A 19,303-nucleotide genomic window follows, 5' to 3' on the forward strand; every position below is an offset into this window, starting at 1 on the left:
TTCTTCTGGCAGCCTCTGCCAGAAATGAAAGAGTGGCATCTTTCATTTAGCATAATCCACTGAAGGCTCTTCCGTATCTTTTTGTGGGTTAGCAGCTCGTTTTTGTTTTTTTGTTTTTTCTTGTACTGCTAAATTGTATTCCAGTGAATGAATGCATCAGTTTGTCTGTTAACCAAGGACATCTTGGTTGCTGTTAATATTTGGCAATTATTTACAGAAACGTGTAATTGCTAGACTCTCAAGCTGCCTTCCAAAGTACCATGGGTTCTGCGTTCCCATTGGTGGTGAATACTGCTCACCATCTCATCAGATGTTATGTTTGCTGGGGTTTTATATTTTGGCTATTCTAATGCATGTGAGGTAATAATGAGACTTTGTACTTACCTTGACAATTGCCCAATGACAGATGATGTTCCCATACATTCAAATAGGTGGTGACATGAGAGGAAGTTACTGGAGATCACTCTTAGACGATGACCAACACAGGACACTCTTCATTTCTGTTTTAGTTTCCTGCTGCAACCACAATGAATATTCTAAAATATATGAACACTTAAGACAAAGCAGATGTATTGTTTTATAGTTCTGGAGTCCACAAGTGCAAAATAGATCTTACTGGCCTGCAAATCAGTGTATAGACAGCACTCATTCTTTCTGGAGGGCCTGGGAATAGTTATTTTCCATGTCTTAGAGGCTACATGGGTTCTTTGGCTCACACCCCCCCCCTTCCTATATTTTAAATCTAGCTCTGTTGGGCTGAGTCTGTCTCATATTGTTCTCTCTGATTGTCTTCCTCTCCTCCTTCTAAGGGTTACTGTGATGGCACTGTGCCTACCTGGACAACTGGGATAATCTTCTAACATTGCAGACTTCAAAGGTATCTGGATCTAAATCCCTGGAACCAGGGACTTCATGGAAAAGGAGGTTTCCAAGGATGTAATTAAGCCATTGATCTTGAGATAAGGATGTTATCCTAGATTATAAGCTCCAAATACGATTAGAAATGTTCTTTCAACTGGGGAACAGTATTTATAAGAGGAAAACAGACGACTCCACAACAGAGAGATGATGGCAACAACTTTCCTGATGAAGTTTAAAAGCGAAGAATTTTTCTGTCTTGGAAAAAGGTCTCCAAGATATATTGGGTGTTTCAGCCAGTGTGCTGGCTAGTTTTATGTCAACTTAGTCATCAGAGAGGAGGGAACCTCAAGTGAGAAAATGCCCCCGTAAGATTGGGCTGCAGGCAAGTCTGTTCATCCCATTGTGGGTAGTGGCACCCCTGGGCTGGTGGTCCTGTGTTCTATAAGAAAGCAGGCTGAGCAAACCATAGAGAGCAAGCCAGTGAGCAGCACCTCTCCATGGCCTCTGCATCAGCTCCTGCCTCCAGGTTCCTGCCCTGTTTTGAGTTCCTGTCTTGACTTCTCTCAATGATGGACTGCAATGCAGATGTGTAAACCAAATAAACCTTTCCTCCCCAACTTGCCTTTGGTCATGGTGTTTCATCAAGGCAATGATAACCCTACGACAGACAGTTACCAAAGAGTACATACTATGTAATGCTATTTCAAAGGAAATAGAATGCACCAAACAAAGCGGCTATACATCATGAAGAATTCATTCTCTTTAACAATGTCTCTGGGGAATAGCAATGAAGAAAAATAATTCTACTCTGCAAGGTTTAACTGCAAATACATTTGTGCACAGTCTGTGCAGTGCTTCTGAAGGATCACAGTTTGTTCTTGCTTACCATTACATCCAAGTGCTCACAGTACCTGACCGGAAATACTCATCTAGTAGTCTCCAAAAAGAAGAGACTTACAGTTAATATTGAATCCTGGGCTAGTGGGCAGATATTACAGGTATGTATGTCTTGATGACTTACAGGATTACAGACAGAAGACTCTTAAAAGGTACTTCATAAGTAGCTGTGTGCAAGGCGTTTTCTCATCTCAGCTATTAACAACAAAAATAATTTTATTGACTCCCTTACAGTGAAGGAGAAATAATAAACAGTGGGGTAGCAATACTCCAATCTGCAGTGGAGGGCAGAGCGGACAGCACCCTCCCGGAAAGTTCAATAAAGAATTAAGTATTTCTCTCTTGATTCTTCTGTGTATCACGGGCATACTAACTTGTTCTCCTCGGACATTGAACCAAATCCTGGAGTTCTGACTTATTGGGGAGTGGGAGAAGGATTCCCTGACAGGGTTCTCAGAGCGAGGGGAAGAGTCTCAGGAGGCAGAAGCTGAAACAGAACGATGAAAAGTTTTTGAACAGCAGGGGTTTTGCTTTTAGAAAACAACAAAAGCAGTAACTGTCTGAGGTACAAGATTCAAAAATCTACTAAAGTACTGCAAGACAAATCACTCAGAGAAAAGTTCCGAAGGGGAAATAATAACCCATTCACTTAAAAAACGCTTATTTGTCTTGTCCTTGAACTTGGTTGCTCCAATGGTTTTGCCTGATCTGGAAGGCAGCGAAGCGGCAGGCGCGGAATGGCGAATGCACCAAGCATGGCCCCTCGAGGCCACATGGAGGTAGAGGTACCCTTCCTGGACCGCCAACTAACAGCCGGAAAAACTCCAGAATTCTGCTTTCTGGGGTGGCTTGACTCAAGGCACAGACCCTTCTGGGTCCTACTGGTTCTGAAGTTGTCTGCAAGATGCTTCTCCCAGCTGCTCTCAGGCGGCGGCGGGAAGCTCAAAGCAGATTTCCACTGCCGGGCTCTGTAGGCGGCTGTGCTCAGAACTCCAAGTCTACAAGGTGGAGTTGCTGGCAATCCCACCACAGGTCACTGTCAGGGAACCCAGCCCAGCTAGGGTTCTCGCAGTCCTCCGCGGCCAGCCGGCAAAGGAGGCGTGAGATGCGGGGTCTGCTTTGTTACTTAAGCAAAGCACCTGGAACCACTCTGATAACTGCGGTCAGGTAATGACCAAAGGCCAAGTGTGAAAATCCAGGCCCTCTGGAATTCCCGTCCACCATCTTAAGCACACCTCATCTGAAGACCTGACTTTTGTTTGATGAATCTTCTTTTTGAGATCCAGACGTGTTTGTCTATGGTTAGGAGGTATACGAAACAAAAGTATCAGAAATAATGTTGTTTGTGACCCAGTGAAATTGTTAAAATTTCTATTCTCCTGTTTTTGTGTGAGGATTGGTTAGTCTCTGGCACAGTGCCCTAATAATAAATGTTGACGGAATGAGCGGATAAAAACTATTTTTTTAGTTAAGAGTCTTGGATCTACAAATTTGTTGGAAATTTTAGAAGAGTCAGTAACTCTTTTGAACTCTCTTATTTCCGCTAACTGGCTGTTACTACATCAACAATACCGGGTAGAGGGTGGGGTGGAGCACCATAGCACTGCTCACAAGAAAGGGAGTTTATTTCAAAACACTTTTTGCAAAATAATATAGAAATGAAAGCTGAAATGGGATTTGGGGACGGGGGAAGGCAATTCTATGTTTAAAAATAAAAACAGTCGACATTTTAAAAAGCATTATTTCCTTTTATTTCATTGTAAAGCAGGGTGACCTCTAACTGCGCGCCTCAGCCTCCCACATGCTAGAATCACAGACGCGAATCGGGACCAGCCAAGCGCTGTTCTTTTTCCAGACGTGGGTCCAAGAAAGCGAACCGGGCGGGCAGGTGAGGATTTAGCCCTGCTCTAGGGGTGGTCCGCGAAATCCGGAGCGTCTGCGGAGAAAAAGAGAGAAAACCCGCCTTAGAAAAGCAGCGGGAGGCGCCAGTCCCGCCCTGCCTTTGCGGCGGCCCTGGCTGCGTGCGGCGGCCCTGGCTGCGTGCAGCAGCCGCGCCCCACCACCACCACCACCACCGCCGCCAAGCTCTCCGGGTGGCCGGCCAGTCCCGGGTTTCCCCTTCGGCTCTATGTCAGCGGCATTAGCCGCCCTCGGCCTGGCTGTCTCTTCTGCTGCCGGAGAAAACCAGGACTGCGGGAAAGCAGGCGGCGAATCCTGTCCGGCCTGGGGCAGCCGTGAAGAGTCGCCTCCCCGCAAGGTGCCTTCGATCCCGGGAGCAGAGGGCTCCGGGCTCTGGAAGGCAGAGGGCCCCCGCAGTGTCCGTCTCCATCTGGTCTTCCCTGCCCCCTCAAACCTATTAATGGCATTTTGTCACTGGTCGAACAAAATGGACGCTCCTTCTTCTGAGATCTTCCCGGTTCCTACCGGACCCGCCTTCGCTCGCTAGTTCCTCTCCTCTCTGCGACTGTTTCCGCTGCAGCCTCGGCACCTGCTATCCTCACTCCCGCGATCTCCTAGCAGCTTCTCTAACCACTTCTTTGTCCTGACCACACTCCTCTGCAACGGTTTGCAAACCTACCCCCTGAAAACAGTTTCCTCCCACACGCTCTCGGGAAGACGTCTGGAGGGATCGGACCCACCCGCAGCCTCCCTCTCCTTGCTGGCAGCTTGTGTTCTGTAATCCGGAGTCAACACTCCCACTTCCAGAGGGCCATTCTAGCATCTTCTAAGTTATGTTTTGCACTAAACATTGGAGTTATTTTCGTGTACTGCCTTATATATCTCATTTAAATAAAAATATTTTCTCCTTCGTAAATAAAAGACTTTAAACTTCATGTGTGGGGGATAGAGGGATGGGATCCAAGAAAAGAAAGACTTCGTGGTTGCTGAAGGCTTTAAAAGGCAAAGGAGGCTTATACTCAGTTGTGGTTTATCCATGTCTCCAAAAAGTGGAAAGCTTAAATTTTATTTTTAATTTTGTGTGCGTGCGCACGCCTGCCCGGTGCTCGCGTCCTCTGGAGCTAGGATTCCAGGCTGTTGTAAACTGCCTGAAGTGGGTGCTGGGTATCGAATTCTGCCTCAGGAAGAGCAGTGTACTCTTAACAGCTGAACCTCCAGCCATGTAATGGCAAGCTTGAAAAGACGGGAAAGAAAGACGTCTCTTTTCCTTAGAAGGGGGGACTGCAACATCTCCATCTCAGATACCCTCAATACTACCCCCCCCGGGGGGGGGGGCGGGTAGAAAAGTTTCCACTGAGAAGGCAGAGGGCCAAGGTTGACAAAGTTGCTTTTGTCAACAAAGAGCTGAAGGAGAGGGTCTATAGGTTTGGAAACTGTGAAATCAGTCTGCCAGGTGAAGCTACAAAACCGAGGCTCTGTACGTGTGCTGCTCCACAGTGCGAACTGAACCCTGGACCTCTGGCCCTCCTGCCTTCCAGCCTAGGCCCTGACTTGGGGTAAGTGGGTGGGTAAAGCTGGAATTTATGGGACAGCGTCCATGTTCTCAGGCTCATCTAAGTTGCATCTTCTTAGGTTGTCCCACAACTTGGCTGTGTGAAGGCAGCCAGGAGACCCTGCTCAACTTTTCCACCTGTAAATGAGTTTCGGAAGCACTCAGATTTCAAGCTCTTGGACCAGCCGTGCTCACCTGGGGGTGCTTGAGCCGAAGCTATGCCTGCTGGCCCGCTGCCTTGGGGAGCGCTCCCAGCCGCACGTAGATACCGCACGACGTCGCGATGGCCCCGCTCCCGGGCCAGGTCCACCGGCAGGCGACCCCAGGCGTCACGCACATCCAGCCGCGCCCCCGCCTGGTGCAGTACCACCAGAGTGTCCAAGAAGCCCTCCCGCGCTGCATCGTGCACCGGTCTGGAGAGGGTGGCTGGGTCCTCGCGGTTCGGTTCCGCACCGTAGAGCAGCAGCAGGCTGGCTACTTGGGCGTTGCCCATCATCATCACCTGAAAAAGTCAGAAGCAAGAGTAGAGGGGTCAAGGCCAGAGTGCGGTCAGGACCCAAGAAAGAATCTCCATTTACAAAGCCTCATCACTAACTACCCGGTACAGACAACCAGTCACGAGGTTCTACCCTTCTAAGGCTTCCAGTACCAGCTTGTTTCTCCCTTCCTGTCTCTTCCATTCTTACACACAGGTTTCCTACGCTTTCATGGTGCTCAAACTCCTGTAGAACACATCGTCAGGGGCAAAGACACTGTACTAGCCTCATTTGAGACATCTACGATTGTGTGATTACTAAAGTGGTTGGCAAAAAAGACAACCGGAGAGGCTCTGACTCTCCGTTGAGAGCACTGACTGCTCTTCCAGAGGTCCTGAATTCAATTCGCAGCAACCACATGGTGGCTCACAACCATCTATAGTTGGATCTGATGCCTCCTTGTGGCATAAAGTCAATAGAGCACTCATATACATAAAATAAATACACAAATCTTAAAAAGAAGACAACCACAATTCCCACGGAATTTTGTCTTCCTAGAATGTTATACTTAAGATTCCTTTAAGTCTAAAATGAGAAAGTCTAACATGTCCCTAAAATATTAATGTTCCTTCCGATCTTAAGTTATTAATCCCCTAAACTTCGAACATATTTTAGAGAGAAAAGAGTTTGTAGACATCACTATATTAAGGATCTTGAAATACATTATCCTGGATTACCAGAGTAGGCTCATTGTTATCACAAATATTCTGCCAAAGAGAAGATCAGAGAAAAGATGCAGGAGCCCTGGGCTGACAGCCACTAAAACTAGGAAAAAGGAAACAGATTCTGGCTTGTAGCCTTCTAAAGGAATGAAGCCCTATGGACTCACTTTAGACTTCCAGCTCCCATAATTACATAATGATAATGTTGTGTTTGTTTTAGTCATTAAATGTGTCCTAACTGGGGGGATGCTTGCCTAGTGTTTTAGTTTGCTTTCTATTGCTGTGAGGAAGACCTTGACCCAGAGAATTTGGGGGAAGAAAGGCTATAGCAGCTCATCATTGAGGGAAGCCACGCCAGGAGCCTGTACAGGGACCTGCAGGGAGGAACTGAAGCCCAGAGATGGAGGAATGCTCTCACTGCCAGGCTCAGCTCCCTTTTTCATGCAACCCAGACCTGCCCTGGGGTGGCACTGCCCACACTGAGCTGGATCCTCTCACATCAGAAATCAAGGGAATGCTCCCAAAGACTTGCCTACAGGCCAATCTGATGGGAGCATTTTCTTAATACTCTCTTTCCAATTTACTCTAGTTTGTCATGTTGGCCATAAAAGCAACTATAAGACCTTACATGTGCAGGAAACTCTGGGTTCATATCTGTGTTCTCAGCAACCAGGGGGTAGAGGAAGGGGATTAGAACTTTACCTACACATACATATCAAGTTGGAAGCTAGACTCTGAGCTGTCTCAATTTATTTTTAATAAGTTAAAGGATCAGGTGGGGAAGAAATAAAAGAAAAAATCATTTGTTAGAATAGTAATGAAACAAAACACTTCTCAAGTTTAAAATCCGAAAGGCTAGCTTTGGACTATCAACCCTCCTGGTACAACCCTCTTCCCAAATAACTGATTACAGGCCTGCTCTGTTTTGTTTTCATTTTTCTTTATTAAGAAATTTTCTACTCACTCTACATACCACCCACAGATTCCCCCCTTCCTCCCTTTTCCCTCCTCCTACCCTCCAGCCCTCCCTCCCAAGCCACCCCACATCCCCACATCCCCCAAATCAAGGTCTCCCATGGAGAGTCAGCAGAGGCAGGCACACAGAACCTAGGCAGGTCCAAGCCCCTCCCCACTGCACCAAGGCTGCTCCCCACTGCACAAGCACCAGGCTCTCAAAAGCCTGTGCATGCACCAGGGATGGATCCCGATCCCCCTGCCTGGGTGCTCTCCAAACAATTTGAGCCAAACCACCATCTTCCATATCCAGAGGGCCTAGTCCAGTCCCATGGGGGCTCCACAGTCACTAGTCTACAGTTCATGGGCTTCCACTAGTGTGGCCTGTCATCTCTTCGATCTCGAAGTCCCTGGCCTGCAGAATCCCTCCCCCCTCTCAATCGATTTGATTCCCGGAGCTCAGGCTGGTGCCTGGCCGTGGATCTCTGTGTTTGCCTCCATCAGTCACTGGACAAAGGCTCTATGATGACAGCTAGGTTATTCACTAGACTGGTCACCAGAGTAGACCAGTCCAGGCACCTTCTAGACTGTTGCCAGCACTCCAAAGGTAGTGTCATCCTTGTGGATTCCTGAGAGCCTCCCTGGCCTGCCTCTTCCTAGTCCCATGATGTTTCATGGTATCTCCCTCCCTGCCTTCACACTCTGTCCCTGTTCCAGCTCCACCTTCCCATTTCCCTATGTTCTCCTCCCTAACTCCTTGCACACACACCCCCACTCCCAGTCCACTCATGTAGATCTCATCCACTTCTCCTTCACTGGAACAGGCTTGCTCTTGATTCCTAAACTGTCTTGGAAATAAAACCATTCCTAAATCAAGTGGCGAACACCTTTTATTCCCAACACTCAGGAGGTAGAGGCAGGCAGATCTCTGTGAGTTGAAGGCCAATCTGGTCCACAGAGAAGTCAAGGCTACATAGAGAACCCTGTCTCAAAAAACCAATAATAGTAATAAATAAATAAAGCCATTCCCATAGAGGATACACTGAACTCAACCCAGGGCTTTGTGCACACCAAGGATATATGTGGTGGAGATATACATTCAGGCAAAACACCTATATACAAACAATAAAATATCCTAGATATAGGCTAAGCAGTAGTAGTTCTGCTGCTAAACTAGAAGCTTGGCTTGAGGCTGGAAGTCATGCTAACAATCTCAATAGGAATGTTAACTTCAAGTCACCTGTTTGCAATTTCAATGCAAGACTAAAAGTCATATTGTATCAACTATCACATAAGACTTTCCCCAAGTTGTTTTGCTTATAATGGTAAATTTTAAAAGCTCTTTGGGGTAAGAAGATGGCACAACAGGTAAATTCTTTGCTGTCAAGCCTGACCTTGCATTTTCCAGACCCATGTAGTGGAAAAAGAGAACCACTTCCCACAAATTGTCCTTTGTCCTCCACACACACCCCTTCTCTCAACTACATACATAAATCAGAGCAATAAAAGAATTTAAAGCCCTGTAACGTTATCTGGAAAATAAACTAGGCAGGAATTCCTTTAGAGAAAACAGGAAAGCCCCCAAACACCATTTTATGCAGAGAACCCGCAGTTCAACTTTATCTAGGGTAAAGAACAAAGAAACTTGCTCGCACTAAGGTAAACTTGGCCATAGGTTTGGAATCTGCACTCAGACTACAGGAAGTTAAGGACAACGTTATGCTAATATAGTAAGTGATGCGCTGTTGTGTTTGCCGACTGTGTGTCTAATAACAATCATAAACTGAGTACTGGCAACCAGCCTCTGCAACAAGTCTGCTCCCAGTGCTACAAAGGCAGGCACAGGTCCCTTCTCGGTCCCTTCCCTCCATACCCTTGCTTCTGTTTGCCCACCTGTGTTGCCTCCTCTAAAGCAAAGCAGCTGCTTTAGCTGCCCTCTCCTCCTCTTCGTTTGAAAGTTTTACTAACCTCAGGATTCTTCCTGAGAATCCTATCTATTAGCAACAGTCTTGCATGTAACATCACACACACACACACACACACACACACACACACACACACCAAAACAATTCCCCCCCAGCCCCCGCCCCAGCTGGATATGCAAGAAGTTCGCCACCAGAATAAGCTGGAAGAGTGCACCTTGGAAAATCTCCAGGGGTTTTTGGTTCCCGTCAGGAAGATATAATCGGTTTGTGAAAGCGGGTCATCCTTTTGGATTCACCATTGACTGGTGTGTGTGTGTGTGTGTGTGTGTGTGTGTGTGTGTGTGTGTGTGTGTGTTGGTAGGGGGCTGGACTTTGATGGCTACAAATTGTTTTGCAACTTCAGACATCTCTTATTTCAATTTCAGAACAACCACAATGGCAGACTGGCTGCTGGTGGGAGCAGAAGAGAAGGCAGGCAGTGGACATAGTCGCTCAGAAACTCAGAATTCTGTGAGATTTTTAAACATGAATTACACAGTTTTTTTTCCCCCATCAAGACAGCATAATCAGTTGTATTAGTCTTGCTGAATCTTCCCCTGAAGAAAGTGGAACTAATTTAATTTTCAGAAAAACTGTAAGTGAGCTACAGAAAGAAGAAAGAAAAAATACCATGTGCTCTATGTGTATGTTAAAGTCCTCCATAACTGCTCAGAAATTTAGGTTTAAAGATTGCTTACATCTTTTATGGTATGGAAAAGCTGAAAATAGCAAAATTAAAATGAATACTTAGAGAGTGCCTAAATCTTTTTAAGAAAGCACCTTGAATTGAGTTCTTGATTTTTTTCTTTTTCTTTCTTTCTTTTTTTTTTTTTTTGTTTGTTTGTTTGTTTGTTTTGAGACAGGGTTTCTCTGTGTAATCTTGGCTGTCCTGGAACTTGATCTGTAGACCAGGCTGACCTCAAACTCAGAGATTCACCAGTCTCTGCCTCCCGAGAGTGCTGGGATTAAATGTATCAGCCGGCTGATTTTTTTTTTTCTTTTGATAAACTAAGCATTTCTGCCTAAAACATCAAGTTGGTTAAGGTTCTGAACCAAAACGATTTCCTCTTTCCCCCTTACTAAAAAGCTGTCAGAATTATCGAACTGACTTTTGTTTTTGTTTTTTACTTTTCTGCATTCATAAATAAGGGCTTCTCTTACATATTTTAGGACTCCAAAGGCCAACTCCCCAGACACTGATAACGTTTCAGATGTTAAACTGTAAAACATAGACACATTATTTTTAAAGGCTCACACCTATTTTGTACAATCACCCAACCTGTCTACCCTCAAACTGACTTGTAAATGATCTCAAGGTCCCAAATACTTTTTGTTTTCATTGTGCGTTTTAAAATGTGTAAAATGTATCCCATATAGCATGGTTACAACTGGACTTACTTTCCTTTACCTTGCTATGCACAGGCTTTTAGAATGCGTATTTGTTTCATGGGGATTTTGTTAGAATTAGAAATAATGGTTAAAGGTGGGTTATTACTAGGACGGTCACAAAGAATTCCCTTTTAGGTTGAAGCTTAGTAAGTTGGTAAAAAAACAAAAAACAAAAAACAAAAAACAAAAACCAGAAATAATCTACTGACAACAGATGGGAACAAATAATAATTCTCAATCAAGAGAAACTGAAAACTTAGTGCCAAAATGGTGCACTATACCAAGTTAAAGAGGAGAAGGAGGGCAGCAAAAATGTCAGGGGATGCACTCCAAATGGTTACTGAATGGCCATTGTAGTCAGGGTCACACTGGAAACTCCCCAGCGGTATTGGCTCTTTTTGAACAAAAGCTACCATCCCACTGCCAATGAGACCCTGTGCCTACCTGAATCGGGGTGCGACCGAAACAGTTCGGGGCGTTGGGCGAAGCCCCTGCTTCTAGCAGAGCCCGAACCTCGTGCTCTCGGCCCTGGGCTGCCGCCCTAGCCAGCCTGTCTGCAGAGGGCTCCATGCTGATCCAAATCGCTCCCCTCCCGGTGGCCTCTCTCTCTCTCTCTGAGATCCAGTGCCCGCCCCGCCCTCGCGTGACCAGCCGAGTCCTCCTTCCTTCCTCTAAGGTTGGGGGGCGAACCTCGCCCCGTGCCTGGCGTGGCTCCACAGTCCGCTATAGATGGCGCTATTCGCCCTGAACACTGCACGTATAAAACTCCCCTGAAACCATTGCTGCCCTCCCCCACCAAGGGATGAGGGGGACCATAGTCGGCACTCCCGCGTAAGAGACGTCCGATACTTGAGAAGAGCAGGGGGCTGCGGCACCGCTAGAGGATTGGAGGGTCCCCACCTGCTGCTCACGCTGACCCCCGCCCCCCATCCTGCTCAAACACCCCTTGACGCTGGGCTCCTTCCGGGCGCGCAAAAGAGGAGCACGTGGGTGTGTGTCCTGAGCTGGTGAGCTAGTCCGTTGTTCTCCAGCAGCGCGAAATCTCTCCCCTTTCCTTCCTCCACCGTGCAACACCCCAGTTTTCGGAAAAAAAAAAAAATGAAGGCGGGCATTTTTCACCGTCAAATTGAAACTTAAGGTATTTAACCTCATTGGCAAAGATTGCGTCCTCTTTTACTCGGAAGAAAGAGCTACGTCCTCGCTGCGCTGAAATGCCGGCAACCCTAGCTCAAACAATTCATTTTGGAGGGTCTCCTGCCTGCCCGCGGTCCCTGACCCACGCGCCCTGTGAAACCCGCGTCCTGGCGAGGGATTTTCAGAAACATTTCTGATGTTAGTGTGTTGGGTGCTAGCTCTTAATGAGTTCTATTTAACACAGATGGGGAAGAATTCTGCACGCAAACACAAAAGTGAGAGAGTCACAGGAGGGCAATGTGCTGCTCATCCTATTTTATGGGGCTGTTGTGAGTTTAAGTCAGCTGGCATGCTTATAAACGTTAAGAACTAGTGCAATCCTACTGCACGACTCTTACATTATAATCATTTTAATGGATGGGCAGAGTTACCAATATTAGATAAAATGGAGGATTTAAAAAGACAACCATCACTGAAAACACGAAGGCCTTTTCTTTTACTCCTGCATTTAGTACAACGAAGTTAAACAGCAACTAAAGAGGAAGCCTAGAGGGCTGCTTTGAAAATATCAAAAACGTGTTCAGTCATCATGAGAGAAGCTTCCTCCTGCAGCAAATAGAAACAAATACAGAGACCCATAGCCAAACACTGTGCAGAGTAAGAGACCTTGGAATACTCAGCTATAAATGGAGTGTCCCAATCAAATTCTTCCCCTCAGAACCCAGGGAACCCTGCAGAAGATGAGGCAGATAGAGTGTAAGAGCCAGAGGGGATGGAGGACACGGAGAAATCAGTGACCTCTAAATCAACATGAGCAAAGCTCTTAAGAACTCACAGAGACGCAGGTAGCATGCACAAGACCTGCATAGGTCTGCACCAGGTATTCTGTGCTTACACTACAGTTTCCTGTTGAGTGTTTTTATGGGATTCCTGAGTGAGTGAATGAGTGGGTTTCGGATTCTTGTGCCTTCTCTTGGGCTCTTTCCTTTCTGTTGGTTTTTTTTGCCTAACTTCGATGTGATAGCTGCTTTATCTTACTATATTCTATTTTTAAAATGAATGAATGAATGAAAACATAGCCACTAGGTAAAAGTTAACAACTGAACTGTCATTTATGCCTTCTGGGAGAAGGAAAATCGGGTTCCTATAGTGCAATGATAGTCTAGGTATATCAACCACTCCAGCGTCGATCTCATGTTCAGTTTTAGTTGACCAAGATATAATAATAGACTTCATAGTTTTTGCTTGTTTGGTTTTTTTGGGTGTGTGTGTGTGTGTGTGTGTGTGTGTGTGTGTGTGTGCGCGCGCGCGCGCGTTTTTATTTGGTTACATTTTTTTCTTTGTGAGTGGTGTGTTATGTTTTCTTATATTCTTTTTTTATAAAGAACTTGAAGTTAGGTGGATAGTGGGAGAGGAAGAGGATCTGGAAGGACTTGGGGGAGGGATAGAATGTGATCAAAATATGTTTAAACTTAATAATTGTTTTAAATAGTAAAAAGAAAATGTCAAGAATAGGTTTGGGGGGGGGGCTGGAGAAATGGCTCAGTGGTTAAGAGCACTGACTGCTCTTCCAGAGGACCCAGGCTAAATTCCTAGCATCCACAAGCAGCTCACAAGTGTCTCTGTAACACCAGTTACAGGGGACCCGACACCCTCACACAGACATACATGCAGGCAAAACACCAATACCCATAAGATAAAAATAAATAAATTAAAAGAGAGTAAGTTTTGGGTAAGAACACACAGTTCAGGCATTTGCAGTAGACGTCATCAAAGATGATGGAATCTCTGTGGATGGCCCCTCTGGAAGTCGGTCCTGTTATTATAAATAATGGATAAATAAGTGATACAAAGTCTATTTTATTTAAAACAAAACTACCACACTCCAAATATATTTATCCATCTCAGCTTGGACCTGGTGCCAACTCTCAAGATGGACTAAAATATAAGAACCAGGGTCCTTTCTAAAGGTAGAGAAGTGGGGAGAGTAGATTAAAAGAATAAACTCTCGTGGGTTCAAACCAGGGCTTTTCTGTGTATTCAGAGGGAGAAGGAGAAAGATTCTCAGGGCAGAGGTGAGATCATGTATAAAGGTGCAGACATGTAGGAAAACAGGGTATTTCACTGAGATGTATTGGGCAGCTGGAAAAACAAAAACAGAAACAAACTTCTGGAGGAAGAGTCTACAAAGAAACCTGCAAAAAAAAAAAAAAGTCAGATGGAAACCCAGGAGTGAGCAGATGGAAGGTACTGGGACACTGAATGTTAGTCGCAACACTTTCCTGGCTTTGCTGCGATTGGTCAAGGCTATTCGCAGTGAAGTAGGTGAAATAGGTATATGGACCCAGAGGAGACTAAAACATCTGAACTGAAGAGAAATTACAGTGAAAGAGAAGGGGCAGTTGTGAGATGTAGCTAGAATTTCTCCTCTTGAGGAGACATACACAACCCTCTCCTCCTACAGTCCAATAACAAACCCTGATGAGATTCCACCAAGGCCACAGTGGGGGAATCAATGAGTTAATTAGATTTGCGTGTTGAACAATGAATGGATGAAGGGTTGTGAGCAGGAACATGGGTATAAAGCATCCATGAAAGTAAAGAAGGTCTGGAACCAGCATGGATAATGACTCTTCTGTGGCTGTGTAGATGAAGCCCCCTTCCCTAGTCCTTTCTCACCAACATAGTCTAGCCCTTCACCAGATCAAAGTTTGTTTGATGTCAATGTTATTTTACATTAAAAAGTTATTTTTAATGTAAATGCATCCTGATTGTTGAAAAACTTATTGTAGAGAAAACAGAAAGATGAAAAAAGCAATTGTATGTATGTGTACATGCATATATATATATATATATATATATATATATATGTGTGTGTGTGTGTGTGTGTGTGTACATGTATAACCTGATTACATGTACAAATAATGATCTCATCTGATAACAAGATAAGTAGCCAAACGTATAACTATATATATAATATTTTATATAGTCAGAAGAGACACAGAAATAGAGACAATAAGAAATCCACTCAAAGTGGCCAAGAAAATCAATGGTTACCATTCATTTAATATTAATTACATAACACACATTGATCAGTTTTACATACATCATCTCTAACTTGACAGAAAATTCTCAACAGAAGAATCTCAAATGGCTGAAAGACATTTAAGGAATTGCTCTGCATCCTTAATCATCAGGGAGATGCAAATCAAAACAACTCTGAGATACCATCTGACACCTGTCAGAATGGCTATGATCAAAAACACTGAAGACAGCTTATGTTGGAGAGGATGTGGAGCAAGGAATACACTCCTCCACTGCTGGTGGGAGTGCAAACTTGTACTGTCACTTTGGAAATCAGTATGGTGGTTTCTCAGAAAAGTAGGAATCAATCTACCTCAAGACCCAGACATACCACTCTTGGGTATATACTCAAGGAATGCTCAATCATACCACAAAGACACATGCTCAATTATGTTTATAGCAGCATTATTTGTAATACCCAGAACCTGGAAACAACCTAGATGTCCCTCAACCAAAGAATGGATAAAGAAAATGTGGCACATATACACAATGGAGTACTACTCAGCAGTAAAAAGCAATGATAACATGAAATTTGCAGGCAAATGGATGGAACTAGAAAATATCCTGAGTGAGGTAACTCGGACTTAGAAGGGCAAACATGGTATGTACTCACTCATAAGTGGATACTAGATGTAAAGCAAAGGATAATTAGACAACAACCCACAACTCCAGAGAAGCTACCTAACAAGGAGGATCCTAAGAAGGACACAGAGATAGCCCAGTGAAGGAGAAATAGATATCTACATGAGCAAACTAGGAGAGGGAGAGGTAATGGAGTGCAAGGAATGGGGAATGAAAACAGAAGGGAATGGGAGGTTTGAGCTGAAACAGGGACAGAGTGGAAGAGCCAGGAAAGAGAAACCATGATAAATGATGACATCATGGGAATGGGGAGAAACAGGGTGCTAGGAAAGTTCCCAGGAATCCCCAAGGATGATCCCACCTTAGACTACTAGCAATAGTCAAGAGTGTGCCTTACTGGCCTGCTCCTGTAATCAGATTGGTGAATACCCTAACTGTCATCATAGAGCCTTCATCCAGTGACTGAAGGAAGCAGATGCAGAGATCCACTGCCAGGTGCCAGGCTGAACTCCAGGAGTCCAATTGATGAGAGACAGGAGGGATTCTATGCACAAGGGACATTCAGATCATGATGGCCAGCCAAACAAATGAAGTGTGGACCAATATCTATGGAGCTCCCATGGGGCTGGACTAGGCCCTCTGGATAGGTGAGACAGTTGTTTAGCTTGAACTGTTTGGGGGGGGGGGGCAGGCAGTGGGATCAGGATCCATCCCTGATGCATGAGCGGGCTTTTTGGAGCCCAGTGCTGATGGTGGGACACCTTGAGCAGCCTTGGTGCAAGGGAGAGGGCTTGGACCCGCCTCAACTGAATGTACCAGGCTCTGCTGACTCCCCATGGGAGACCTTGACTTGGAGGAGGTGGGAAGGGGGGAAGGCTGGGGGGCAGGAGGAGGGAGGAAAGGGGGATCTGTGGTTGATATGTAAAATGAATAGAAATTTTCTTAATAATAAAAATTTTCAAAAGAAATCCACTCCAAGTGGCCAAGAAAATCAATGGTTATCATTTATTGACTCTCAATTACATAACACACATTGATCAGTTTTACATACATCACCTCTAACTTGACAGCTCTCTTGTGGGGGTAGAAAGTATATCTTTCCTTCACAAAACAGAATGAAGTAAGCCAAGAATGTCTCTATAGCAATGCACAGTATGATGGAGTTCAAACCCAAGGCTTCCAGCTTTGAGCGAGAGGCCCCTTCTGCCTCCCATACAGATATGCCTTCCTGTTTACAGTATTTGTGGTGTGCAACTCAGCAATACTTCCTTTGCTCTGAGAACCAAGTGCTCAGACAAGTATTGTTAAGTACCAGCTTCTGTGATATTTGTCAATAGAAATACAGTGGCAGAAACTGGGTCTCTAAATCCATCCAAAAATCACTTAATAGTCATGTCCATTCTGAATGATTTTTTTCCTGATTGTAGCTCACATATGTGGAAAAATCAGGACTGGATGGTGGTTGTAGATGCCTTTAATATCACCTTTTAAAAAAAGAAAGGGGGAAGGGAGGGGAGAGGGAGGAGGGAGAAAGATCAGGAAATGAGATGCATGAAGAAAACAAGAAATTGTGCCACAGAAATGACAATGTTGGCTTCTAGGACCCAGGCCCTGGAACCCAGCCAGACCCCGGGGAATCCCCACCCAACTCTGCCCCAGTTGCCAGGCAGCAAGGAAAACTCCTGGGGGAAGGTCCCCTCCACCAAAAACCTTATAGGACCCTGCAACCTACAAGTCCCATGCCCTACCCCAATACCCATCTGCCTGTGACACCAGTAACTTCCTGAGACGTGGAAACCAAACCGCCAGCTCTCATTGCACCAAGAGCTGAGTGACTCTTCTCCCACCCAGAGAGTGCTGCCTCTAGGAGCCAGGCCATGGGACACAGCCAGTCCCTGTGAACCCCTACCCAACTCTGCCCCAGTTGCTGGCCAGCAGGGAAAACCACTGCAGGGAGGCCCCCCAGATCCCCCCAACAGACCCTGTGACCCCAGTAACTGCCTGAGACATGGAATCTGCCAGCTCTCATTGGACCAAGAGAGGCTTCTTAAGACACAGAATCTGTCAGCTCTGACTGGACCAAGAGCCCTGATAAGACCAAGAGTGGCTCCCTGAGATACAGAATCTGCCAGCTCCAATTAGACCAAGAGCTAAGATTGGACCCATAGGGGCTCCCTGAGACACAGACACAGCAATCATAGACTGGACCAATAGCAGCTTGCTAAGACACAGGCACCTCTTGCACCTATTGGAGGAAGAGATGGGTAAATGCCAGTACAAATATAGATACAACAACATAAAGAGCAATATGGCATCACCAGAACCTAGCCCTTCTACAACAGCAAGACCTGAACATCACAATGTAGAAGCAGAAGAAAGCAACCTTAAAAATAACTTCATGAAGATGCTAGAGGCCTTTAATGAGTAAATGTAATTTTTCCTTAAAGAAATTGAAGAAAAGACAAACAAAAATTGGAAAAAAAATCAATAAATCCATTAAAAAAAGCCAAGAGAACCAAGAAAATGCAACTAAACATGTTAAGGAAACTGTTCAAGACCTACAAAACGAATAGAAACAATGAAGAAGACACAAACAGAGGGAATGCTGGAAATAGAAAATCTGAGTAAATGAACAGGAAACACAGATGCAAGCACAACCAACAGAATACAAGAGATGGAAGAGAGAATCTCTGGTGTAGAGGATACAATAGAGGAAATAGATTCATCAGTAAAGAACATACCAAAGCCAAAAAAGTCATACCACAAAATTTCCAGGAAATCTGGGACACTATGAAAACCTCAAACCTAAGAATAATAGGGATAGAAGAAGAATATTAACTCAAAGGCACAGAAAATATATTCAACAAAATCATAAAAGAAAACTTTCCCAACTTAAAGAAAACACCTACAAAATACAAGAAGCCTATAGAACACCAAACAGACTAGACCCCAAAAAAAGTCCCCTCACTACATAATAATTAAACCACTAAACATACAGAATAAGAAAGAATATTAAGAGCAGCAAAGGAAAAAGGCCAAGTGACTTATAAAGGCAGACCCATCAGAGCAACACCCGACTTCTCAATGGAGACTTCGAAAGCCAGAAAGTCCTAGATAGATGTAATGCAGACACTAAGAGGCCATGGATACCAGCCTAGGCTGATATACCCAGCAAAACTTTCAATCATCATAGACAGAGTGAATAAGACATTCCAAGACAAAACCAGATTTAAACAATCCCAGCCCTACAGAAAGCACTGGAAGGAAAATTCCAACCTAAGGAAGTCAGATACACCCACAAAAACACAGGCAAATAGATAACACCACAGCAGTAAATCCCAAAGAAGAGAAATACACACACACTACCACCAAAAGATAACAGAAATTAACAATCAATGGTCATTAATATCCTTAATATCAATGGACTTAATTCATCTACAAAAAGACACAGTAGAACAGAATGGATATGAAAGCAGGACCCATCTTTCTGCTGCATACAAGAAACACACCTTAACTTCAAAGACAGACACTACCTAAGAGTAAAAGACTGGGAAAAGTCTTTCCAATCAAATGAACTTAAGAAGCAAGCTAGTGTAGCTATCCTAATATCCAACAAAATAAATTTCAAACTAAAATCAATCAAAAGATATAGAGAAGGACATTACATACTCATCACAGGAAAGATCCACCAAGATGAAGTTTCAATTCTGAACATTTATGCCCCAAACACAAGGGCATCCACATATGTAAAAGAAACATTACTAAAGCTTAAATCACACATCAAACCCC

General features: G+C 44.7%; 1 protein-coding gene across 2 annotated transcripts in view; it reads right to left on the reverse strand.

The window, feature by feature from the left end:
• Positions 1-3,500: 3,500 nt before the first annotated feature.
• The window catches only part of LOC118578128 (cyclin-dependent kinase inhibitor 2A-like), a 30,487-nt gene continuing 14,684 nt past the window's right edge, over positions 3,501-19,303 (reverse strand). The window contains exons 1-3 of one of the 2 annotated variants that reach the window (XM_036178801.1): positions 11,159-11,339; positions 5,405-5,711; positions 3,501-3,694 (exon numbers count right to left, since the gene is read on the reverse strand). In XM_036178801.1, coding sequence (XP_036034694.1) covers positions 3,666-3,694; positions 5,405-5,711; positions 11,159-11,284 — 462 coding nt within the window. In that variant the 5' untranslated portion in view covers positions 11,285-11,339 and the 3' untranslated portion in view covers positions 3,501-3,665. Of the gene's footprint in view, positions 3,695-5,404; positions 5,712-11,158; positions 11,340-19,303 lie in introns of those variants that run through there. The other variant, XM_036178800.1, reaches the window with a different exon arrangement.

This window comes from Onychomys torridus, chromosome 2 (assembly GCF_903995425.1).
Source record: "Onychomys torridus chromosome 2, mOncTor1.1, whole genome shotgun sequence".
Lineage (NCBI taxonomy): Eukaryota > Metazoa > Chordata > Mammalia > Rodentia > Cricetidae > Onychomys > Onychomys torridus.